The following is a 26171-nucleotide window of genomic DNA, read 5'->3' on the forward strand; positions in this document are numbered from 1 at the left end:
TGCGTCTTGGACCTTTTCCTAATGAATGGAGAAACACAGGCAATTAGCTGTGTTTTCCCAAAGAGAAAAGGTCAGGGATGTTCCCCCTCTTCTGTCAATAGCCCAGCAACCACAGAAATGAGTCACTTCGGGCTGGTTCAAGACTTGCCCTGCTGATGGCCCTTCGATGCAGGAGAGGAACAGGTGGGCAAACCCCCTCCCACACGAAACTTAAGGCAGGGGTAGTAAGCTGTCCCCCAGATGTTGTTGAACTCTTATCAGACCCAGCTACCATGGGCCAATGGTCAGGCATTATAGGAGCTGGAGTCCAACAACATCTGGAGGGCACCCCATTGGCTGTCCCTCATCATGTGGCCCCCACACGTATCCAACCAATGATCCTCCAATGCACACTCTACTTCCAGTCTTCTTCAACCTTGGCTGCCCAGATGTTGGATTGCAACTGTGACCATCCTGAGCCAGCGTAGCCAATGGTCTCTTGTTGTCTAACAAAGTCTAAGGGCCCAGGGTTGCAGAACACTGAGTTGTGAGGCAAGCACCCCACAGTGGTGGAGACTTAGGGGTGATAGCTGAGAATCAAAATGGTTCCTGAATCTAATGGGCAGCCAGTGCAGTCGGGCCAGGATTGGTGTAATATGCTTAAACCATTTAGCCCTGGTGAGCAACGTGGCTGCTGAATTCTGCACCAGCTGAAGTTTCAGAACTGTCTTCAGATGCAGCCCTACATATAACATGTTGCAGCAATCTAAGATAGAGGTTACTAGAGCATAGGTGATAAAAGTTAGGCTATCCCTGTCCAGATAGGGGTGCAGCTGGACCACCAGCCAAAGCTGAAGGAAGGCACTCTGTGGCACCAAGGCCAACTGAGCCTCAGTAAAGGAGCCAGAAGTACCCCCAAGCTGTGTACCCACTCATTCATAGAGAGTATAGCCCCACCAACATAATCATCATTTTTTATTTGTATGCCGCCTTTCCACAGTTAAAAAAACAATCCTCAAGGTGGTTTACAGCATGACAAGATTTACATAATTACCAAAGTCATAAACAATAAATAAACTACATCAAAAAATACACAACCAAATGGGAAACAATTTCCACATAAATCTAAAACTAAGAATACAGCATTAATATCACAGTTTAAAATGACATAGGTAAAAAATAACAGCAATTTAAACAAAAACGAAAAACTAAACAAAATGGAGCCCTCTCTGCCCAGCAGCAGCTGCGGTGGCAGCAGTCCTTTATAGAGCCCATCAGGCCCTGCCCTGGGCCAGGTGATGAGTGGCAGGACTGGGGCCCTCAGGCGCTGAGCAGGGGAGTCCCCATCAAGAGCAGGCAACCTCCCATAGGGAACCACCCACTAAACAACCCTGAGCAAAGGGTTTATCCAAGGCTCCCCGCAAACTGAAGACTTTTCAGAGACTTGCTTTTAAATCTGTCGAGTCCAGTGTTGGCCAGTTGCATGCCTCTCGTTGCTCACAAGCACAGCATAAGGAAAACTCAAGTCGCAGCAGGGTTTTATGAAAGTGTGTGCAGTTTGGAGAAAGTGGACAGAAGGGATTGTTTCTTCCCACTTTCATAAGAGCTGGGGTCAGTCACCCAATGAAACTGATCATCGGTAGGTTCAAGACAGACCCAGTTTATAATTGACTTAAGGAATTCCCTGCTGGTTCTGGATGATGTGGTAATGGTACCTGGCTTAGATAGCTTTTAAAAGGGGATTACAAATCACAGAGGAGACGGTGATCAGCAGGGAAAGAACCATAACTCAGTGTTAGAGCACATGTTTTGTGTGCAAAACATCCCATGTTCTGTCAGGTATCTCCAGAGACAGGTGGATGCCAAAAAGTTATTAGTGTAGACAAGGATCCACAGAACTCCAATGGATTTCAGTCTTCTCCTTGTTCATTGCCTTCTTTCTTTCTTTCTATTGCATGGTGCTGATAATGCCAAGGTTGCAAGTTTGAATCCCTTATGGGACAGCTGCATATTCCTTCATTGCAGGGGGTTGGACTAGATTATCCTCAGGGTCCCTTCTATGATTCTATTCTAAATAAAGTTTTTTTTAAAAAAAATCTTGGCCATTGGGGTCTGCTGTGTGTGTGTTTGCCAACCTCAGGGTTCTGGCAATCCCCACTTGTCTAGATCAATTTGGCTTCATACTGCTGGAGTTTAGGATCAGGGTTGCAAAAGACCAGCACCTAGTTCTGTTCTACATGAGAGACTGGATAGGTCTGACAGAGAAATGAGGAAGCTGTTTTGATCTCCAGGGTGAGACAAACAGCTGGAAGCTAGCCCTACATATCCCAGAAAGGAGCGGGAAGTTTGGCCCAATAAGTGCTGGGTGGACAGACTCGGAGCCCCTTGGAAAGCAACTGCTTTGAGCCTCCTCCAAATTCTTCATGCCTGGAGGGGGCGGGAAGGGCGATAGGAAGTGGTGGCAACTATACTATATACGGTACTTGGGAAGCACAATTGGCCTACTCTGCAAGACAGGTGTGCAAGGAAGGGGCGTAAGCAGGCTCTCCTGAGTCTTCCCCTTTTTGTTACACTTTGCGCCTAGAATCTGGTATTCTGAGGTGCCTTCTGCTAAACACAGAAGCCTATTTTAGCTATGACAGGTAGTGGTCACTGATAGACCTCTCTTCTACGAATTTGTCTAATCCTCTTCTGAAAGCCATCTCTCTAGGAACAAAGGGTTCTGCAAAGGTCAGTTGGGTTTCAGCTGTCTTGATTGTATTACGGTGAAAATGATTTGTTCCAGCTTCAAGGGGCAGCCTCTCCTGTGTACTTGAACAAATGCAGCCATTACCAAAGCTGTTTTGCCCTTTAGTCGATCCCTCTTTCCACTGAGTCATACTTTGGCTTGGCACTCCTTCTCCCACCAATCTTCTCTTATGGCCTCAGGATCCCTCCACTTCCCTTGGGAGCAGTAGGGATCCTTCCTTATTCCAGGGCAGGAAAAGGTTATCTAAATAATTTTTTTTTTTTAAATGCAGCTCTGTGTCACTCTCAAGGGTCCTAGGAAGAAGCAGTGGAACTCAAATGGAGTGAATAATTTATTTCATTTCTGGTGATGGGAATATTTTGCATCTGACTGGACTCTTACCAGATTAGATAGCAGCTCTCTCCTACGTCATCACTATGCACAGGTTATGAGTTGCGGTGTTCACTTAAGAGTGCAACCTTAATATTTTAAAAGAAGGCTTCCAGAACTCCCGTCTGCATTTGGAATGTTTGCAAACATTCTGTGACATCGCAGCTGCTTAGCTAATGGCTGCCAAGCAGCCATGATTTCCCTATCTCTCTGGGTACATTATAGCTGCACTGTGTTAACGGGATGAGGGAAGTTTTGGAGAAATCATGCTGCAATAGGATTTGCTGGATGGTAGCCAGAGCACTTACTTAGCACCATCAGCATACATAGGGCAGATCGGGGGGGGCTGGCAAAAGAGTAGCTGGGGTGGGGTCAGGGCAGAGTCAGGCAACAAGGTGGTTTGGAAATGCCTTTGCTGAGAACTCAAGCCTAGAGAGAAGGACTTGCAGTAAAAAAAGTGGCTTCATAGATAGAGGAAAGGTATGGCCAGGTGATATCAGTGCTAAACGGAGAGGCTCATTTACCTCCTGCGGCTCACATTTCTGTGCTCCTATTATTAAGCCTGAAAGTGGAATTTGCAGCATCATGATGCCAGACTTGAAAGATTTCTTTCTTCTCTCACACACACACTTTCCCACTCTTTCCTTTCCCTGCACATCCCTAATTGAAAGGTGCTGCTTGATGTGCCAGCTAGCGATTCACCAGAGGCAGCCAAACCCAGCAGAAAAGGGTTCTGCATGAAAACTCCCCTGGGCTGTTTGATTTTTCAATGTTGTTTTCTTTCCTGCCCGTTGCGTTTCCATGCATTGATTCCATTTTGCTGCCTGCTCTGCTCGACTGAGTGTGAGTGTCAGAAACATTTTGGAGCACCGGGTTTCCAGGCTGAATACTCCCACACATACTGCCACACAGGCCACAGGCTGTGGCACTCAGTTTTAATTATGGGTATGTTGTCTTTGGGACACCACAATATTTTCTGGAGAGCAGTGGAACTTCCTTCAGCAGACCTAGCAGAAAGGCAAGCTGTTGGGAAATTCTCCTGTGGTTTCCTAGAGAAGTTTTCTTTTTAAAAAAGAAGGAAGGAAGGGATGAGTGGCAGCAGCCACTTGAATTTGTGGCCTTCCCGGGAAACCTCAGCATTAATGGCTAAGCTTAACATGTAAGGTCATGGGCCCAATCCATCACGCTTAGAGATGTTCCCTGACTCTCCTCTACAACATTTCAGACCTAGTGGCAAAAGAGGTGGGAATAAATTGGCAATTGTGGCAACAGGATTTGTAGGCAGGCCACTTCAGGTTGTGGGTACTGAGGCACTGGTTCAAAATTGCCATACTAGTTGCTGACCAGGAATGCAAAGTTAAAGCCCACCTGCCGCTGCAGTATTGCATAGATGCCTGCTTACCTGTCTAAGTAGAAAAAACTGTTCAAGGCTTAAGTCAGGTCAACATCTCTATTGCAACATGCATTAAAAGTGGCAGTATTTTATCCTCAGAGGACTTGAACTCATGCCCACACTTTCCAGAAAAGGCTTGTCTCTGCCTTAGAATGATGATACAATTTATACCAGTGATCTTCAACCTGAGGGCACCAGATTTCATTTCACTACAACTCCCATCATCCCTGATCATTGATAAAGCTGGCTGGGGAAGATGAGCATTGTAGTCCAACAACATCTGGGGATCCAGGTTCAAAGAGCACAGATTTATACTAACGGGTTTTTTGCAACCAAAACTTGATGTTTAATTCTTGCCCAGCCTTAGAAACCTAAATAGTTTTAGTACATCCTCACCTACCTTCTTAATCTCTCTAGAACTAGGGTTCCCAAATTGTTGTCTGCATACTACCTATTGCCCACAAGCTTCATTCATGTGGACTACAGCATGCCTGTGGAGTTGTGCTTGAAGATAGGAGATGACACATCCACCGCACTGAATATTCATATAGATTTTTAGTTGTAGTTTTATTGCTTCTTTTATTTCTTACATTGTATTTTATTGTATTGCAGTTTTATTTCTATGGGATTCAAACTGTAATACAATAGAATACAATATATAAGAAATAAAAGAAGCATTAAAACTATAATTAAAAACCATACAGCACTTAGCACAGTGCATTACAGTTGCTGCAATAGGCAGAAGAAAATTATTCTGTGGTCTGCCTAGACCCTCAGCAATTTTCAAGTGGTCCATGAGGAAAAATAAGTTCGGGAACTGCTGCTCTGGATGTTACTGAACTGGATGTGCTTTCTCTGTTGATAACTTTGCTGCATGTCAGATGCAGTGTCCTGGAGCTGATTGCATGGTTCACTGCTATTTAGTTATGCATTTATTAAATTTGCATTCTGCTTTCCCATCAAACAGTGCAGAGATGCAGGGGGTGGGGGGCAGATCTGTGGGTAGATAGAGTCCATAGCTCACAATATATTTGGTATACCTTGGCCAGCGTACCACTGAGAACGACTAACTTATCATCACCCCCCAGATTTGCCATGCTCCAGATCAGAACCTTGGACAGATCCCGCTAACCATGTACCGTACGTTCTTTAAATGTGGGTAAACTAAATGGTATGTTGGAGGTGGGTGGTAGGGTTTTGTTTCATATAGGAGTTTTTATTTAAACAACAACTAAGCAGTCTTTGAAAGCCACATTTGTGAGTTGGAGAGTACTGGGAGTGAAACTGCTTAACCCTTTCCCCTACCTACTGCTTGTCCACTTGCAAGCAACATCCCCCAAGCTGCTTTTCTCTGAGAGGGTAAAATATATGGCTCCTGTGTTATTTTTCTCCTGAGAGCAAAGCAGTTTGGGGAGGGCAATCTGAGCAGATAAGCAGGGTGAAGAAAAAGGTTTAAGCACCCTCCCAAGTATCACTCCTCTGTTCTTGACTGCAGCCTCTGATGCTGCTTTTCAGATAAATAAATACAGTAGTTGGGGAACCGTTTGACCACATATTGCATAACTGGATGTAGAAGGGACACATTCAGAGAGTATCTAGAATCACCCTGCCTTTGTCCTGTCGAGGATTCAGAGTGAGGGCTGCGTCATCCAAAGATTGAGGGATTTTTGGAAGGTTTGTAGGTCGAAGACTTATATCTGGTCTTTTCAGTATTACAAAGGCATATATGCCTGAAGCACTTTTATGCCTGCTTCCCTACAAGTTGCTTTTTCCAAGTGCAGGGGATGGGGAGGAATACATTGCTATAAGTAGCACTTGTGTGAGAGGCAGGATCTCATTTCAGCCAAGGCTTATTAGGGCTTAGCCTCAAAACCTGTTTTGAGCTGAAGTGTTGGGTATGTCATCATGAATGCCACAGACTATGTGCAGAGTGGATCAGCAACCCTTCTGACTTGAAGGTTTGGCATGCTTGGCATATGCATGCCCCTCTCTTATTTGCTCTGCACTTGGACCTGGTCTTACACGTGCAGGGGAATCAGGTGGTAGAATGACTGTGGACCCCGCTTTTGACTGTGAATGCTATTCCATGTACAGAAACCGCTGCACTTTAAAAAAACAGCAACAACAAAACGAGGGAGAGAGAGGTTATCTTTGCTCATTGCAAATAGAAAATCAGCACAGCAGTCAAGGAGTTTTTGTTGCAGTGAAATGTGATCACCCCCCTATAGTGTGAAGTGATACAGTCTCATTTTGCCACCTCGGGACTGTCTCGGCTATCTCATATTCTTCATGCGTAGACCAGGCCTGCCTTACTGGACCCTTTATGACTTGAGGCTGACTGTGTGTGTGTTTATGAACATGATTCCATTGAAGAGCATTGCATTTGATGAAAATCCTATCTGCGATATGGTCCGTTCACATACGCAAGGCATGCCTTTAATAGTGTCATCAGATGGTGAAGCAAGCATGTGCGAACCAGGCCAAATTGTGTTCGCGTTCTGTGACACCCATCCTCGCTACTAGCATAACCACAGCCTGCCAGTGCCTCAGATAGTCTCTGGAAACAGAGCTGTTGTGGCAGCTGCCGCGTCTCTCTGGCGAAATTGAGCCTGGCCCCTGGCACCTCTCTTCCCAGAAATTTTAATCTCTGTTCCCAGGCTTGTTTTGTTGGACGATGCTTAATAGAGGTTGGGAGCCACATTCCTAGTACATTCAGCAGCGCCAAGGCTTGTGACTCTTGATAGTGTGTTTTTTTCAGATTGAGCAGCTGAGAGCAGGCTTGGCGACAGTGATGGATCTGTGGAGCAGCAGGGAAAGGGGCCCTAGACAGCTCGCCCAGGGTGCCTTGCGGGCAAGTAGCGAGAACGTGAATGGGATCTGCAGTTTGGTGCATGCGCACAAGACACAAGTGATGAACAGCCATGGCTCTTGGCCCAAAGGGGTAAGGGGAGTGAGTCTGACAGGGCTGCCATGGAGACAGCTGTTTGCATCACTTAAAATCTTGTTCGGCTCTACAAAAGGAAACCAACAGGAGGGAGCCAGAGCTAACACTGCACTGGAGTGAGGTGCAGCAAGAAAGGGGCCTGGGGGAAAGGCTTTGAGGAGGCAGGAGCAGGGAGGAAATGATCAGGCTCCGAGGAAATGTAACCTACAGCCCAGGGAAATGCTCCATACAGCAGCATTGGGGCAGGAAGCCGCAGAGGCAGGCGGCTGAAGTTCTGAAAAGGTGCTTCGGGGCTCTGAAAGAACAGCTAACTAAAAAGGAGAGGGAAAATCAATGTGGCACAAAGGGGGGGGGGAGGAAGGAACGGTTGGGGCAGAGAAAGAGGACTGAAATAGAGAGAACTGTGCAAGAAGCAACATCCTTGAATAACAGGCTCCATATTGTCCCAAGAATTACTGGATCAAATCAAAGGCTCATCTGGTCCAGCATTCTGATCTCCAACATCAACCAGCCAGGTGCCTCTGAGGTCTTTGCAAGCATAGCATGATGATGTACATTTTCTGTTGCTTGTCCTCCTGGATCTAGCAACCGGAATTCTGCTGCTTCATCCTAGGTTGCCTGAGGGGGGTATATTAAAATTTCAGGAGCCAGTGTCAGTTGTGCAGGACTGGTGGTGGGGAAGCTGGCATCTGTAGCTTAATTTGATGTAGAGGGTCACCAAATCTTAAGCCCCAGAATCTGTTTTCTGCACCAGGATTCAAACCTTGGATCCGTAGAGTGATAATGAAGAGAGAGTATTTATGCATGTTGAGAGTGCATTCTCTTCAGCATAGAGTAACCACAGCTAGTACCCAGGGCATCTGAGGTCAGGAAATTCAGATAACAGTGTGTGGTTTCCAAGAAGTCACAAGCCCCCATTGCCTCCCTTTGTGCAAATTAATTACATTAACAAATCTCACAGTTTGGGACACTGATGCTCATGTTGCCCTTAGCTTTTCCTGTATCCACAATTCTAATGTGTAATGTGCATTTGGCTACATGGTAGACTCAGTTTAAAAATGTGTCTCTTCTACTTTCTGTCCTACTTTAACAACCTACACACACACACACACACACACACACACACACACACAGCACTGGAGATGCTCAAGCATGTTCTTATACTATGATCTTTAGCATATTTGCTTAGAAGCAAATTCCATTGAGTTTTGTGTACATGAGCTTAGGGATGGCAGTCTTTGGGTCATAATACATGAAAGCACCCTAAAGCATTATCCAGTTACCGTGGGTTTGTAGGGACTAGGAACAAGAAGTGTGACAGCAAAACTGAGGCTGAGGGTCTGGCTACCAGCTGCAAACGCCTGCTGAGATTCTTCCTCCATGGTGTTCCATCCCGCACAAGCCCTTCACATATTCTCAGACCCCAGGGAGAGATTGACAAATGTCAATGTTTATCCAAACAAGCTTCTAACGTGCCGGCGGCAATCCATCTTCCCTGTCTCATCTTGAAAGCCGCCAGCAGCGGGTATTTATATCCGTAACAATCATAACCGGCTGATTTGGTTATTTACATGGATATTATACGAGCTTCTATAAATATTCAGCTTGCTGCAAGAATAATTAAGCATTGTTGCCGCGACGCAAATGACAGGGGAGAGTAATGGGAAGTGCCAGCAGCTACATGCTAGAGTGGGTGGCTGCCCATCCCCCAGCTTGTCCGCTTCTCTGCTGCAATCCAACCCTGGGGCATAGATGCTCGCCTGCACAATATCCCCCACCTCCGCCATTCCCCAATATTTCCTAAGCAGAGGTGTGGGATTGTTTGCTAGAAAAAGTAGAGTTGTTGGGAGGCGCAGAATACAGAAAGGAGGAGTGTTCTGGGGAACGCGGCAGGGAGAGCACTCAGTGATAGTGGGGAAAACCTAGTACAGAGGCTAGGAGTAGGAATAGCAACGTGCTGCTGCGGGAAAGGAGTTTTGAGGAACAAGAAGAACTGACTTTGATGATCAAAATAGCCAGCTCACTGGCTGAAAGTTCCCTGGTATGAGTTCAGTTCCATCTGCTGAGCAGCACTGTCCAAGATGCAGTTCTGTTCTTATGAATTAATTTATAAATGTATTAACTTTGCCCTTCAGCATGAAACGTTTCCAGGGTGGCCTACAAAATCGTAGCTGCAAATTCTAAAACTACAGCGACAAATTACCAATAATAAATAAGATTGAGACTGCACTAGGTGAGACAGCAGAAGAAAAACAGGAGCAATTAAAACAGTTTCCACCGCAGGTTTTTAAATCTGAGGAAATTAAAAGCTCTTTGCTAGGAGCCAAAAGGACATTAGAGTAGGCTGCTAGTGAACTTTCCTAAACAGGAGATTGTTCCGTAAGCAAGAAGACCTTTTTACCCATTCATTGACTTGCCTTGCTTCAAGCAACAATGGAACAGAAGAGGGTCATCTAAGTGTATGGACAAGTTACTTTCTGCAGAGGTCGGGTGGCCATCTGTCATCCATGAGCTAGTTGAGATTTCTGCATTGCAGGGGGTTGGACTAGAAGACCCTCAGGGTCCCTTCTAACTCTACAATCCTATAACTCCTTATCAGGGGCAGCACATTGTGTGCTGCTGCTTGAGGCAAAATGGGAAGCGCCACCTTGCCTGCCTTTGCCGCCATCGCACTACCACCTACCTGCTCTTGCTGCTGCCGCCTGCTCTTCCATCATGTGCTTACCCTGGCACATCTGCTGCTGGCGGAGAAGCAGCACTGCCACTGGTGCCAGTTTCAGACAAGATCGCACTGATCCTGCCCAAAATCAGCACCAATGGCAGTGGCACTTCTTCACCAATGGCAGAGGTAGCAGGGCACCTGGGGTATCCATGGGCTGCAGCGTCATCTGGCCTAATGGCTAGTCCGACTCTGCTCCTTTGGTCACTAGTTGTTCTTCATTTTTAGGTAACTTAAAAAATTAATAACAAACCACAACTACAATAAAAACAACAGTGCCATCAGCCCCTTCCATGAAGCACACTACAACTTTCCTTTCTTCTTTTATGTATAATTTTCATCGAATTTTCTGTTTTACAATTTAAAGTACTCATTTTTACATCCTTGAGATTTCTATGACTTCCCTTCTTCTCTTTCTATGGTTCATTTTACATATCATAAATCCCCGCATATTTTACAAAAATGATACCATTCGGTATTCCATTATTGCATCCATCAAAACTTATTTACACTGTTGAATTTATCTTAATGCTGCCAGCATTTTCAGCTGTACACAGTTATTTTCCATATATTCAGTAAACGTTTTCCAATCTTCTCTAAATGTATGCTCTTCTTGTTCTCTTACTCTATATGTTAAGTCTGCAAGCTGCGCATACTCTGTCAACTTAAGTTGCCATTCTTCTTTGCTTGTTTTCCATTTTGGGGCTAACAAAACATGGGGCACAGTAGTGGCATACATAAATCACCTTTTTTTGACACCTGGGAATTTCCATCTGAATTATCCCCAACAGAAAGGACTCTGTTTTGGGGGGAGCAGAAGTACTTTTAAACATCTTTTTCAATTCATTATGGACCATTTCCTTTCAAGTACCTGTCAGTCCCGTTACTTTAGCTATCAACCCAAAATATCTTTCGACAGAGCTGCCATGAGTGGCTGAAAATGTTCCATGAGTGGCTGGCGGCTGCTGTCCTCTGCAAATATTCATAATGAAGGGATAGCCATTTTAAAGTGCATGTGTCTGATACTTTGGGATGTCTCATGCAGCAGCTTAGGGACTTTCTTAGCAAGTGGAAAGTTCCCTTGTAGTTGGTGCCACCAGCCCAAGAAAAGTCCCTGCATAATTTGATTGCTCAGCTTTATCATAGGGGTTCTTTGGAATAATCTGTGAGAGAATCAGTAACTGTACATAGGAAGCTTCCTTCACTGGCTCATCTAGCTCAGTATTGCAAACACTGCCAGGCAATAGCGTTCTGCTGTTTCAGGCCAGAATCTCTCCCAGCCCTGCCTGGACCTTTTTGCATGCAGAGCATGCTCTTTACCACTGAGCCATGACCATTTCCCAAAAGACAACTTGCTCACTACTGCTTATCTTCCCCGGCAGTGTACAGCTGCAGGAGGCTATTGAGTATGCCAAGGAATCACTCTTGGAGTTGGATAGAGAGCTCGCTCCGAGTATCACTGGAAATAGCTTCCGCTTTATAACTTACCTTGGGCTGTGGTTGTAATGATCACCCCCTGATTATGAGTCACTCTGGCTGGGGCTGTTGGAGTCCAACAACATCTGGAGGGCCACAGGTTGGGGAAGACTGCCGTAGATTAACGGCTATCCCATCATTTTGGCATGGAGAGTTTTCATCCCAGTTTTCTACCTGGATATCTTTCAAGGTGTACGCCTCTGAATGCCTTATGCCAGGGGGAGGAACAGCAGGAGGACAGACCTAGTGTTTGTGGGTTTCCCATAGGCTTCTGCTTGGCCACCATGGGAAGCAGAATGCTGGACTAGATCGGCTTTTGGCTGGATCCATCAGAGGTATTCTCACGTTTTGAAGTGGTAGCATTGGCATTCGCCACAACGGATGCCAGAGTCATGTGGCCGCTGGGTACACTTGAATGGTTGTAGGTGGGCCATTTGCCAAGAAGTCATGTGTGATTTCGTGGTTCAGCTGAGGCAGTAATGAGGTTCAGTGGCCCTGGCCAGCGCTCCACCTGGAAGGACTTAAACCACCCAGAATTTTCTACAGTGTGCATGAGTTTCTCAGCAGTCAGATTTCAGTGTTGAAAGGGATCTCTGAAAGCAGAGAGCTTTGGAGCTGCTGCTATTGCAGTAATTAACTCATTCATCCTTGGAAGAATCCTGCAAGACAGGTAGCTATTATTCCCAAGGCATAACTTAAACATCATTTTTACAGCACTTTAATGTATCTTGGCAGGGTGATGAAAGTTCTCCGTTAGACATCCCTAGGCTCTCACTGAACTATGGCTCCCAGGAGAGAGGAGATTATTTAAGTCCGTCGTGTGTAGGCCTCCCACTCCTAGATAAGAAGCCTGAGAGGGGATGGCTCAACCAAAATCCCCTGCAATATACAACCTGCATCCTGCATGCAGGTGTGGTGCATGTATGTGTGGGACAACGTGATCCTTCCTATTGCCAGCTGTGGCTCCACCCACCATTTGGCCTCAAAGGGTAGGCAACAAGGGCATGCAGCTCCTGGGTTAAAAATGTTTCCCACCCCTAACACAGGTGAGTGTCAGGCTTGCATGTACCTCGTGCTTAAAACATTAAAACTTTGGTGCCAAGAAAAGCAGAACACACCACCATGCTATGTTAATTGAATTAAGAAGAAAACTCCGAATTTGCCATTTTGCAGGGTGAGAAGGATACTGATAGACAACTGTGTGAAAATTGTTTTGAGAGAGATAAGAATCCTAACCCCACTTATCTGGGAGCAAGTGCCACTGAATTCAGTACTTCTGGGTAGACATTTTTAAGATTGTAAACAGGGAAATGAAATAAAACAAGATGAATATTGGTGCAAACACACCCAACCTTTGAACATGCAAGTGTCTTTGTAGAGAGCAGTACCTGCTTTTTTCCTGATACATTTCCTACAACCTCAGGTGTGTACCTGAGCAATGAATCAGAAAAGATTTTCTTTCTTTCTTTCTTTCTTTCTTTCTTTCTTTCTTTCTTTCTTTCTTTCTTTTTTTGGAAAAAATATAAACCACAAGTTCTCCAAGTGTTGTACAAATAAAATTATAGGTACAACATGGCTAAAGGCCACAAACCAATTCAAAACAAACATACATGATGCCGTCATCATTAAAAACAAAGACAAAATCAATAAAACCTTTAAAACAAACGTTTTTTAATACAAGAAAGATTTGCGAAGGGGGCCGAGGAGCGATGACAGCAGGGCAGCGTTTGAGCATGACATTTACCTCCAGCTGGCTTCTTAATGAGTCTGGGTTGCCCATCAGTCTTTGACTGTTGAATATTTCAAGACTTTGGGAGCTGCCGCAGTGAAGGTTGTGCATCAAGGAATCTACTTTGCAAAGCTGAATGAAAGCTGGTGGGTGGTTTTCTCTGTCCAAGCCTTTGTCGCAGAGAAATGCAGGATTGTGGCGGATGGGTTTAGGAAAGCTTAAAGCCCTGATTCGTCATCTCCAATCGTACCTAGTACAGTAGGTAACTTGTGCCTGGTTTTTTGTTTATGTGTACAGATGGTTGGCAGGGCAGTCTGTGTCATGTTTCCAAATGTTAACTGTCTGGCTGGCAAAGTCCTGTCCTACTCAAAAACTAAGAGACCAGTTCTCTACAGAATAAGCTATGAATCACACCGAAGCATTTCAGAGAGGGAGGTGATCTTCCAAGTTAGATAAAAAGCAAAGCAATACAGCGCAGTATTTAATTTTGAATTCTTTTAATAGACAGCTAAGGAAATACTGAGACATATATCATTGGTGGCTCTTCTGGTCTATTATTGGAGGGTGGGGCTGAATTCAAACCCACAACCCCCTTTATTAGTCTTAACTACAATGTCACAAAATTGTGAGTGACTCCAAGGTTTTGTATTTTCAAAAATGGGGGAATTGCTGTGATTGCTAGTTGGGTCCTATAGTCCTGGGTGCAACTGCAATCTGGCTTGTAGCTGGTGAGACTAATCCAGTTATGCTTGCATTGGGTGTGACAAACATCAGTCTCGTCTGCCTTTTGTCCCTGCTGTTTCTCTGCCAGTTTATTTAGCCTCTGGCCTGATGAAAGGTATGAGTTCTGGAGAACTCAGAAGCTTACTCCTATAACATTTTGATTGGTCCTAATAAAGGTGCCACTACCCTCTCTTCTCCCCTGCCTGCCCCGTTTTATGTTGTTTGCGTTACAAAGATCCCAAAATTATCTGGGCAGCAGGCAGCTAAAGTGTCCCAAAGGGCCAAAACTGAACAGTAAGTGATTACCATAATCCCTGCCCTTTGACGCAATTTGTCTGTGAAGTAAGTGGCTATATTATGCTCAGTTTTAATGAAAACATGTTTGTAACATGACACCTTGTCAGCTGCAGTCTCTGTAGTTACAATGAGAGTAAGCCCCATTAACCTCAATAGGACTCCTGCGTAAATATGCATAGACTTGCAGCGTACATTATTTTTGTGTGTAAGGTACATATCATTTCTCCTGTGAGTTTTGGACAATGCAGTTTTTCATTCTTGCATTGCTCCTTAAAAACCACATTTTTTGCGTAGTCCATTGAAATTCTGTTATACATTAGCCCTTTAGGCGCAAAATATGTGACAGCCCATCTGTCTCCTTAATCTGCTGCCTGACCACTGTGCAGGATCTCTGCGCAAAGCTCCAAGACATTACAGACCCAGCTGAGAGAAGCCAAATGTGTAGAGACTGACAGGGGTCCAATGTAGATGGAAGCCATCTACACAGTGGGGTTCGCTCTGTCCCCTAAATAAGTCAGTGAACTATTTATTTTATTTTTCAAATTTTCTAATCTGAACTTAACTTCTATTGCTTTATCCAAACATGGATTCCAGGGCATTGTACATTAAAAAAAATCAAATATTGATACAGTATTTATTTAACAATAAAATGCAAAACAACACAATAAAATCTGAAACACAATGAACCGGGGGGAAAAACACTCTGTTTTTAGCATCAACCAGCATTCAAATTGCAGCACATGAGCTTTTCAGAATTCTTATTTTAGGCTGGATTTCCACCCATTTACTTTTTTTTTTTTTTTAAGGGGGCAGTAAGATGGAAGAAGTAGCAGAACTTGCAGACATGTTTAGGGTAAGGCTCAGCCAAGTGCTGTGGTTTCAACTACTCTCCCAAAAGCAGCACTGAGGAATGAGAGCTGGTGTGGAGTAGCAGCTAAGGCTGTGAGCTAGAAATTCAAATTTCACCAAGTGGCCTTAATACAGCCTTTCTCCTTCAACCCTCTGTTTGCAGTACACTAAGGCTGGCTTAACTAACAGGGTTGGCGGGAGAATATGCATATGAAATATATTTGAAATGCTCTATATCAAGGATAGCCAACATGGTGCCCTCCAGAAGTTGCTGGACTCCAACTCCCATCATGCCTGGCCATGCTGGCTGGAACCATAGGAGCCAACTGCTAGGGGCCAAGATACCTTCAGCCCCCCAATAAAATACTTGAGTGGACCAGCCCCCCCACCCCCAAGTTGATGGGCTTTGCCAATCAAATGGTGTGTGTACGCTGCATCTTGTGACTGATTATGTAGGAAGAGTCTTGCCTGGACTTCACCTCCAAAAAAACATTTTATTCAAGTTGGCACCCCTGTTGGGACCAATGGTAGTTTGAAATCCAACAGCCTTGGGGGGGCACCTTGTTGCCTATCCCTGGTTCAGTTCCTGTTGTTGTTGTTGTTGTTGTTGTTAGAGAGGACTCCTTCTTAACTGTAGAAAAACCATACAGCCTTAAGATCCACATCTGCTTGTGACTTGCAAATCTGCTGGAGAGCTGAAATTAAAGTGAAGTAGTCCTTATATTGGCAAAGGTTATTTGTTTTAGGATGCACATTACATAAAAAGTCAGTAGGAGCCCATTTGAGTGGTGTTGCCTCATAATTCGAGGACTAGATGGTGCACCTGTTTACACAAAAGAGCTGTCGGGATATACCTTTCAGTAGATCCGGTGCCTGCACTGAAGGAGCTGTGAAATGAAATCCAGTATTTGTTTATCTATACAGTGTGCACAATTCAGGCAAAATCAAGCACCATTGATTCCAACTTAGCAAGTTTAAGCCTAGGCTTAGTTTTCGAGTTGAAATCAGTAGTGCTTCACAGTTCTTAACTTCGGCTGAATTAGACCCACCGTATTGAACCTCAGCACTTTGAGACACTAAACTTTCAACAACTAGGTGCTCAGCACAACTGGCCTACGTGAAAAGGCACAGCACCCTCCCTGCACTGAAGAGCTTACAGTCGAAATTTCAACAGGGCAAGGAGAATGGGAAAGAAGCAGGTGGCCCTGGGGCGCATTAGAGCTTGTGCAGTTACGCTTTGCTTGGATTTCATTTGGGGGTAGGGGCTAAGGGGCTAAGCCAAAGATTTTGCACAGAAGAGGTAGGTCTTAAGGCGGGGATTTGAAAGGAGCATTCTGGGAGGGAGTTCCTGGCTTGCGGGAAGCAAAGAGAATGCAAAATCACATAGTTGCATTTCACACATCAGCCTTCTCTCAGTGAGCTTGGGGTGTTCCCATGGAAAGACGAAAAGCCTTTCCCCAGCACACTTCCCACGCTCCTGTTCATGGGCAACAGCACCAAGTCAAGGACTTCAGGGAGATGGTATCCATCTGTCCCCCCTGTATGTCTCCATAATTGCCATGTTGGTTTCTGGCAAGATGGGCATGATGCCACAAGGTTGACTTTTTTTTTTTACTGTGGTTTGTGAGATCTGCATAAGGCTCCAGGGACAGCACCTTTCCTGTCCTAGATATTACATAATGTGCTTTTTAATAATACACCTCGAGGCATATGGCCTCTGGATTTTGGCTGCGAGAGCAATCTGCTCGGCTAAAAATAGCTGACATGCGTAATGCAGTTAGTTGCGACACCTTCTGTTACTCAGGGAGTCAGGAATCACAGCTTCACTTTACAAAGTGGCTTGAAGCAGAGAAGATGAAGGCTGGCCTTGCCTTCAATTTCTTAGCTTACAGCAGATGGGGCCACGTGTGTGTGTGTGTGTGTGTGTGTGTGTGTGTGTGTGTGTGTTATGGACACTAGCAGTCCAGTGATGCTATTACCTATATCCTTGACCTCCCTAACTACCACCTGTTTTTTCAGTGTTGCCTTACTGCCACCCCAGTTGCTGACCAGCCAGCTGCAAATAAGGATGCAAAGGGGTGGCAGATCCTCCCCACCATGATAGTAGCACATGTGCCCAAATGAGCTGCCTTGGCCACAAGCCAATATGTTCTTTCTAAGTGAACATCAAATTGGTCTCCAACTGGTCTCCAAAGGAGATTTTTGAGTCTATCCCTTGCCGTACCTAATTTTCTAAAAAAGAGAGATTCTGCAGCCCATGGCTGTCTGGTCCTCTGTCTTGGAAGCCCTACAAGGCCTCACTGACATTTTACCCAACTTATCTCTGCTCATGTGACTCTTGTGGAGCTATCCGTGATGCTACCAGTTTTGCTTGGATCTTGCCTCACTAGATGCTGACCTCCTCTTTGCTTAACTTGGCTTTATTGAAACCTGACAGGTTTACCAGAACCGGAACTTGGAGTTGCTTGACAGTACATTGCTCCCCTTCTTGGGACTTGAACTCACTCCTTGCAGCCCCCCTCTGTCCATGCTAGAACCTCACCAGACTGAGATCACTGTCTGGACAAGAACACTGCCCTCTATCCTTTTGCCTATTTTTTGTGTGCTCATATTTACACAGCGCCTGTATTCACAATCTGCTGTTACTTCAGTGTCATTTTTAGCTGTGCATGAAAGCATTTCTGGACCGTGTGATCCCAGCCAATCAGGACTCCCATAGTGAGCACGATGTCTCAAAAGGCCACATATTTAGTTGTGTGATAATATCATTGATGGCAAAGAAAACCTACCTGTTGCCTTTCCCTCCTGTTGAATGCCTTCCCATTGTCCAGGTAACCAGGCCAGCTCTCCTTCTTTTGTCATGCTGTGCTGATGGCTTCCAGCACTGATTGGGAATCCTTTGGCCTTGATGCTCATGCATCCCTCTGAACGACCAGCAGGGGCTCGATGGGGGTAAAGGTGTGAATCCTATTAGGCAAGTAATGCTGTGAAGATGGGTGGCATCCACATTTAGATATGCATGCATGTATTAAGAACATAAGAGCCCTGCTGGATCAGGACAGTGGCCCATCTAGTCCAGCATCCTGTTCTCACAGTAGCTGACCATATGCCTATGGGAAACCTGCAAGCAGGATTCGAACACAGAGCATTCTGCCTCTCCTGTGGTTTCCAGCAACTGGTATTCAGAAGCATTGCTGCCCTGAACTGTGGAGGCAGAGCATAGCTATCATGGCTAGTAGCCACTGATTGTCTCCATGAATTCACCTAATCCTCTTTTAAAGCTGTCTAGGTTGGTGCCATCACTGCATCCAAATGCACGCCCCAGTCACCTTCTGCCTCAGCTAGGCATCAGGTTGACAGAGCGCCAACTCAGTTCTCTCCACCGACATGATGCCCGCTTCTGAACAGCTTCGATTCCTTTCACAAAGGAGTGCAAAAAAAACCTGTCAAAGGAGAGGGCACATTTTGTGTGCTTGAAACATGCCTTCTCCATTTCAGCTCACATCTTCTCCTAAGGGCAGCGGAGCAAGAGGCAGATTTGACCCAAGAGAGCACAGTCCTTTGGGAAAGTTCTTCCTCTTGCACCAGCACCATTGAAAGGAAATGGGAGCAACAGAGCGTGGAAGATTCACTTTGTCTTTCTGGGACGTTAACTAAGTTGTCATTGTCATCTTTGTCATTTATCATTTGCAACGATCCCCGTGTTTATTAGACACCATACATAAATAAAAATAACCAGGCTGCTGTCGGCAAGCTCACAATCTAAATGAGCCCTCTCCTAGTTCTGGACTTCTTCCTGCAGTTGCCAGCTCAAAGATGGAAAGGGAAGCATTGAAATGCAGTTGGAGTGAGGCTTGGTGGCATTGCTTTTGGCTTCTCTCCTTCACCTTCCTTGGAAGTATGGGGTTGGCATCGTCATTTCAGTGTGATGTGAAAGCCCCTCCCCATTCCCAAAAAGGTCTGGAGTTAAGGTGTAATTTCACAGTGCTGTGGGGTGAATGCACTCTGCATGTTAGCTAATTTTATCTTGTTAAGTGTGCCAGGGCTGAATCCTGGTGTGGCAGAGGGGGAAAACAGGCCCCTTCCTGAAGCCTTGACACATCCCAGATTTGAAGGAAAGCACTCACAGCTGCATCCATTCATCCTGGTTTTCTCCTTTCCCTTGCTTGGACCTTTCCTATGCTTCATCCTTATGCCTCACAACTGTTTTCCTCGGCTGGCTAACGGATGGGCTCGGGCTTTAATATTTATATGTTTGCACACTGGAGAGCCATAATAACACCATGAAAAAATAATGATGGCAAGCTGTAATGATAAATCCATGCGTCTTAACAGTCAGGCTTTTGCCAACCTGAGTGGAAAGGTGTATCGCCTTTTACAAATGCATGCGGAGTGAGACTTTCAACAGAAGGAGCAGCCTAGTTGCAAAAAGTATTGCTCAGACAGGGCTTAGTTTCCAAGCCAGCTGTCACTGATCAGCTTGACCCCCCTGATTGACTGAAAACCTCCCCCCCCCCAAAGAAATCCCACCAGCTGGCAGATCGTGTTCACAGAAGCAACAGGTTCCTGGGGAGGCTTTTTTTAGCATTACATAAGGGAGTGTTATTGTTATTTTTGTGTGTGTGTCCTATTTATCTTTGAGCTGTTTTTGTGCTTTTGAGACAGAAAGGCAGAGTCTGAAAAGGTTATGTTTTAATAGGCTGTCCTCTGTGCCACATCTGTAAAAGCCTTTTTAGAAGGAAGTTTAGTGGCGGAGGACTCGCACCCACCCACCCACCCCTACGGCCAGCTCATTGCTGCATTTTGTGAGCACACTGTGGAATTATACAGATGAGAAACAGGCTGGGTGTCAAGGGGGTTTGAACAAACATTGATCTGGAAGAGGGTTTTTAAAAACATGGATCTTTGTTGCCAGAATGTGAAATAGAAACTGTGGCATCGCTTGCACAACTCTGCCATCTGCGACGCAGGGAGACAGCTGAGCAACTTGGGGGGCTGCAAGAGGTGAACACAGGCATTAAAAAATGTTCCTCCAATCCAAAAGCACAACATGAAATCAACACACACACACAATTCTGCAAAAAGCTAAGGCTGAGACCACTTTTGGGAAGTTTTATGTACAAATCACAGCTTAGTGAGTTTTGAGAAGAATGACTGATGCTCCAACCAGACAAATTGGTGGTGGTGGTGGTGGAATGGGAAAAGGATGTGTGAATGAAGGCTAGTAACCATGTTTCCTTGGTAATGTCTAGTGAAAAAGATGCATGGTGTGAAGCTGTCGTGTCCAGGGTTTCCTCCGCTTCACTTTCTGCTACTTGCAAGGTAAGCTGGGGAAACCCCGGGTTGCACTGACACATGTGATGTGAAAGAATACCTCTTTTCCGATTCAGTTCACAAATTTTTGCATGGAACCTGTTGCTTGAATTGTAATTCAACAGTTTCATGCTGCAGCTTCCCTTTGACTTGCCTTTATTCAAGGATAGTAGCTTTAAGGTCAGTAACACTTGAGTGTCCTGGAGACCTGAATCATACCCCCTACCTGATTTTGGATATTAACATTTCTGATGTCAGGGATGATAATGGTGTTGATGAACTCACAGCATTTTGAGTGTGGTTTTTGAAAAAAATCATTTTATTAACAAAAAATAATAAATGCAAATGAATGACAAAACCTAAAGTTACAAAACATAGGAGCAATACAGAGGTTGTGTTTCCAAATAAATAAATAGCAGATAATATAGAAGAATAAAAGCAGCAAAACACATGACGGAAGCCAGATTTCACAATTTGATGGGGGAAGAGAGTTTTGTATATCTGAATTGGAGACCTAAGAGATGAAATCCCACCGCAATATGGTTCAGAAATGATTCAAGTCTTCCTTACCTTTAGAAATGTGTAATTTTGAGTTAATTCCTCTGTGATAGCCAGAGTCCACACATTCTTGTCCTATAATGTCTCCCATTTCTGGGCCAAATAGAACTTATTTGGCCCAGAAATGGAAGACATTACAGGACAAGAATATGTGGACTCTGGCTATCACTGAGGAAATAGCTCAAAATTACACATTTCTAAGGGTAAGGAGAAATGTAGCCAGCAGCTACATAAGAAGTTCCTTAGATTGGAAAATTGCTGTTTGGACAAGTTTGGCTATTGCCATTTCTGATGGCAGGGGTGCTGATTATGGTAGTGATTAAGCTCATCGCCTTTCTGAGTGTTGAATGCACAAGATCGTCCCCGACTAATTAACATTTTTTTCGTTCTCTTTGCAGATGAAACAACATTTGAAGCAGGAGTCAAAGTCCAGATCCACAGTCAGTCTGAGCCGCCGTTTGTTCAGGAACTTGGGTTTGGCGTGGCGCCTGGGTTCCAGACTTTTGTAGCCACGCAAGAGCAAAGAGTGAGTCCTGCTTTTCTCATACATTTCCGCGTTCTGTAGTCATTCCTTCTAAGGCCACAAAGGGAGGAGAGGCTGAGGATGCCTTGGTTAGCTGCCATTTGAGAGAATACTATCCATAAGGCAAGGAGAAGTGGCCATTTGAAGTGGGAAATATTTTAGTAGCATGGACAGTGGCAGAATGGGGGAGAGGTCTGCCTGATGAGACTTAGAATGCTTCCAAACTGTTGCTGTTTTCGGGTGGGATTCAACCACACAAATTCAGGTTGTGCAATTCATCGTCCTTCCTCACCATCCTCAGTTTATTTGTATGCCACCTTTCCACTCAATTGTGCCCAAAGCCACTGACAGTGTATCAAATATACAATAACAATTCAAAGCAAATGAGAAACAATTCTGTAGAAAGAACAGGATATTTTAATGCCATCATCATTATCACCACAGAGGTGTCTATGGAGGGGATATATTCATTGAAAATGCTGTATTGTAACTTTTGAATAATTTTTCTTTTTTAAAGAAAGAAATAACCACATATCAATAAGTAAAAAAACAAAACACACAAAAAAAATCCCAGTCCATGCAAAACTATGTAAAAGGGTAGAAATAAGCTAACTTGGTTTCAATAACAAAATTAACATTTAAAATGAAGGACTGGTGCAGCACACAAATACACAATCTGACTTTTTTTGCAGTAAGGAAATGTACTTGAAAGTGTGGGATAACATTTGATTGATACAATGTCATCTAACCTCCCTGCAGACAGAATGGATAAATGGCCGACTGTCATCTAACTTCCCTGTAAACTTGGTGCAAATAAATCAGGATGAATGCTTAATAAAACAGGCAGAATCACTACAATCCTTTAGGAAGTTCTGCACGACTCCCCTGAAACAGCAGGGGATGTCATTTGGAGTTCCCATCTCAGATGGCAAAATGTTTAACTGTTTTGTTTATTTTAAAATTTTATTTACATGTTTATAGATTACTCTGTCATATAAAATATCACAAGGCAGTATACATCCGAAAAATTAAAAAACACAATACTACAGTTACAACAATAAAAGCATCTGACACGTTAGCAAAAGCTGGTTGGCAGAGGATCTTGGCTTTGAGAGGCCTGTCTAAAGAAAACAGTTTTCAGAAGATGCCTGAAAGCGAGCAGGGTGGCAAGGAGCTCTACTACAGGACAGTCCCAGCACACTTAAGGGTCCATCCCAGGTAAATGCCAGTCAAGCCTGAGGAACATGTGGGACCACCAAACATGCCCCATCAGAAGAGCTCAGCGATTCAAGTGGAGGATAAGGAATGGTCCAATCCTGACTGTGGACCATTCAGTGCAGTGAACTGAAAGTACAGTAGTACCTAGGGTTAAGTACTTAATTTATTCTGGAGGTCTGTTCTTAACCTGAAACTGTTCTTAACCTGAAGCACCACTTTAGCTAATGGGGCCTCCTGCTGCTGCCGCACCACTGGAGCATGGTTTCTGTTCTTGTCCTGAAGCAAGGTTCTTAACCTGAGGTAATATTTATTGGTTAGCGGAGTCTGTAACCTGAAGCGTATGTAACCTGAAGCGTATGTAACCCGAGGTACCACTGTACTTAGAAGTGCTAACAAACTTTGCAACCACTGTGTGCATTGTCGGAACCAGATGTGCAATTACAAACAGCAGATGTGGGTTGAGGGCAGCGTGGCAGGTTCCTTCGCACAGGGCGCCAAACCAAAGGGGTGCCTTCCAGACTCCTTCTCAAAGCCTAGTAAGGGCTTGCTCAGCTTTGGGAAGCAAGCCCTTACTAGGATCCTTCCAGAGCCTAGGATCCTTCCAGAGTCTTGCCATATTACCAAGGCCCTCCCCTGCAAACAGTGGGGCTTATGACCCATAATTATCCCTATACACCCAGTATTAGGTGCTGTGGGCCCACAGCCAACCTCTGAGTCTCAAGACCTGTGAATGTAAAGTTACCACCTCTTCACTAAACTTGTTTTACCAGCCACACATAGAGAAAAAGAGGGAGGGAGTGAAACTGACTCTGTTGAATTCTACACCATTTATTCATTCATCCACATGCAAATTTTTAATAATAAGCATTTGGATATATGTGTCTGGAGGGCAGGTAAGATCACTCTGGTCGCAATTAGGACCAATTACATTCGCCGTGAAAACTGTCAAGTTGAAATGTTGCGTCCCTCTCTGTCTTGGAGGAAACCTTTATGGCCATATTGATGAAAACCGCACAGCTGCAAGACAGGGAAAGGGGTGGGGATCACAGGGCAGCTGGAGAGGCAGATTGCGGGAGGGCTGAGGTGATCCATGAAAGGCTTTGGCAGGGGACTTGAAGGAGAAGAAGAAAACAGCAGGACAAGGACAGGGGGCAGTGCAGGGGCTGGCCGATATGGGAAAGGGGGAGGCTTTCCAGGCAAAGAGAGCAGAGAAGGAAGAAAGAGGCACCAGAAAAAGACAGTGGCAGATGAGGCTAGGAATGTTTGAGAAAAGCTTTAAGCTGGACTCTGTTGCAGGAAATGGCCAAACCCCTTTTTCATTATACATTTAAAGCAGCATCATACCACCTTGAAAAGCCACAACTCCCCCCCCCCCAAAAAAATTCCTGGAAACTGCAGTTGGTTAAGGGTGCTGAGAATTCTTCTGTGACCCCTAGTCCCCTCACAGAGATGGCAGTTCTCAAGACCTTCCTGCTCTATGGCACGGAACCCACACTGCCTTGTTGGGGGGGGACAAGAAGCCAAATATTGACACCCCCAGCCCCAGCCCTCATGCTGCCTTCCCAAAGCCAGCTAAGCAAAGCACCAGGCTTTGTGAAGGAGACATGAGGCTCTCGCAGGGTCTTAGAGCCCTCCCACCTTCTTTCCAAAGCTGAGAAAGCACTAATTAGGCTTTGGGAAGGAAGAAGGGAGGACTCTAGGACCCTGTCAGAGACCTCATACCTCTGTCCCAAAGCCCAGCACTTCGCTTAACCAGCTTTGGGAAAGCAGCCTGAGGTGGGGGCATCAAATGTTGCCAGGGACCGGCAAAAAATTGAGGCCATGTGTTGCACCACCCTGCTCCAGATCTTGTTGGACTCCCAGCTCCCATCAGCCCCAGCCAGGGTGCTCTGGGATGATAGGAGCTGGAGTCCACTGACATCTAGGGAGGGCCGCAGGCTCCCCATCCCTGCCTTTGAGCCTCTTGTTATTTATGGTCATGTGATCACATGGAGGAAGCAAGCACAACAGAGGCACCTGTGACACAAATGAGCGTTCTGACCAATCCATTTTTGTTAGAAAGAGATTTTCAGGTTTGAAATACTAATGATGATGATGTAGAAGAAGAAGAATTCAAGAAATGTAGGTGCAGACTACTGTACAGTGGTACCTCGGGTTAAGAACTTAATTCGTTCTGGAGGTCCGTTCTTAACCTGAAACTGTGCTTAACCTGAAGCACCACTTTAGCTAATGGGGCCTCCCGCTGCCGCTGCCACGCGATTTCTGTTCTCATCCTGAAGCAAAGTTCTTAACCCGAGGTACTATTTCTGCGTTAGCGGAGTCTGTAACCTGAAGCGTCTGTAACCTGAAGCATCTGTAACCTGAGGTACCACTGTAACCTTCATGGGAAAATGCCCCCAAGTTTCCAATGTACTCTCTCCAGCACCTATATCACGTTGAAGGGCTTCTGGCTTTCTCTGTCTTCTCATGGCCAGCTCAGGGACATGCAGAATGAGGAGCAAGTCGCGTCCTGGCTGCATCTGGCATGCAGTGGGAGGCTGTTGTTTTCCTCTGTCCCTGGCACAGCTTGTCCTCATTACTTCTAACAAGGGGGTGAGGGGGAGAGAAAAGGACAAAACAGTTTCCACACAGGAGGAGCTGTGTGTGTGTGTGTGGCTGAACCTCGCTAAGTGCTCCTACCCCACCACCCACAAACCGTGAGCAAAGCAGCCCACAGGGCTTGCCTGATAAAAGCAACCGGAAGGGCCTCCAGGCGTTTGCAGGTGACTTTGTCAGGCATGCAGCAGCTGGAGCAAGGAGGGATGCTGATAAAAGCCTCCTGCTCAAAAACAAAACAAATCTTTGTTGGGGATGCAAACTGTCCACACCAGTTTGGAACGAACGCCTGGGCTCGGGAAACCTTTCTTCTATTGCTCCTCGTTATTCCGCCAAAGGCAGGCATGTTAAAGAAGATGAAATGTTCCCTAAAGCAGCCATTTCTGCCAATTTGGCCATAAAAATTTAAGAGGCTTCAATTAAGCAACCAGTTAGAGATGCTGTGGCAATATTGGGGAGGATGGCTGAAATGCGCCTCAGAGACTCGTCCTGGTGAATGTTCAGAGCCTGAGGAAAAAAGGAAAAGATCCTGGGATGCTGCGGGCTGATTTCTTGGGGGGTGGGGAGGGAGAGAAATGGAAATTGGGATTCTGGCCCAGAAGGCCTACATTGGGCAGACAAGAGCTGGTGTGGGGCAGTGGTTATAGAGAGGGCCAGACCAGGATGTGGGTAGATCAGGGTTCAAAGCCTCACTCTGGCATCACTCTTGCTGGGTGACCTCTGCTCACCAGCACCAG

At 45.3% G+C, this 26171-nt stretch overlaps 1 protein-coding gene across 4 annotated transcripts in view; it reads left to right on the forward strand.

The window, feature by feature from the left end:
• The window catches only part of ASIC2 (acid sensing ion channel subunit 2), a 392894-nt gene that overhangs the window by 330319 nt on the left and 36404 nt on the right, over positions 1-26171 (forward strand). For all 4 annotated transcript variants that reach the window (XR_008327307.1, XR_008327306.1, XM_053362111.1 and 1 more), the window contains one exon: positions 21497-21624. Coding sequence is in view for 2 of the 4 variants with exons in the window: in XM_053362111.1 (XP_053218086.1) it covers positions 21497-21624 (128 nt within the window). In the remaining 2 variants the exon portion in view is untranslated. The remainder of the gene's footprint in view (positions 1-21496; positions 21625-26171) is intronic.

This window comes from Podarcis raffonei, chromosome 13, assembly GCF_027172205.1.
Source record: "Podarcis raffonei isolate rPodRaf1 chromosome 13, rPodRaf1.pri, whole genome shotgun sequence".
In the NCBI taxonomy this organism is placed as follows: Eukaryota; Metazoa; Chordata; class Lepidosauria; order Squamata; family Lacertidae; genus Podarcis; species Podarcis raffonei.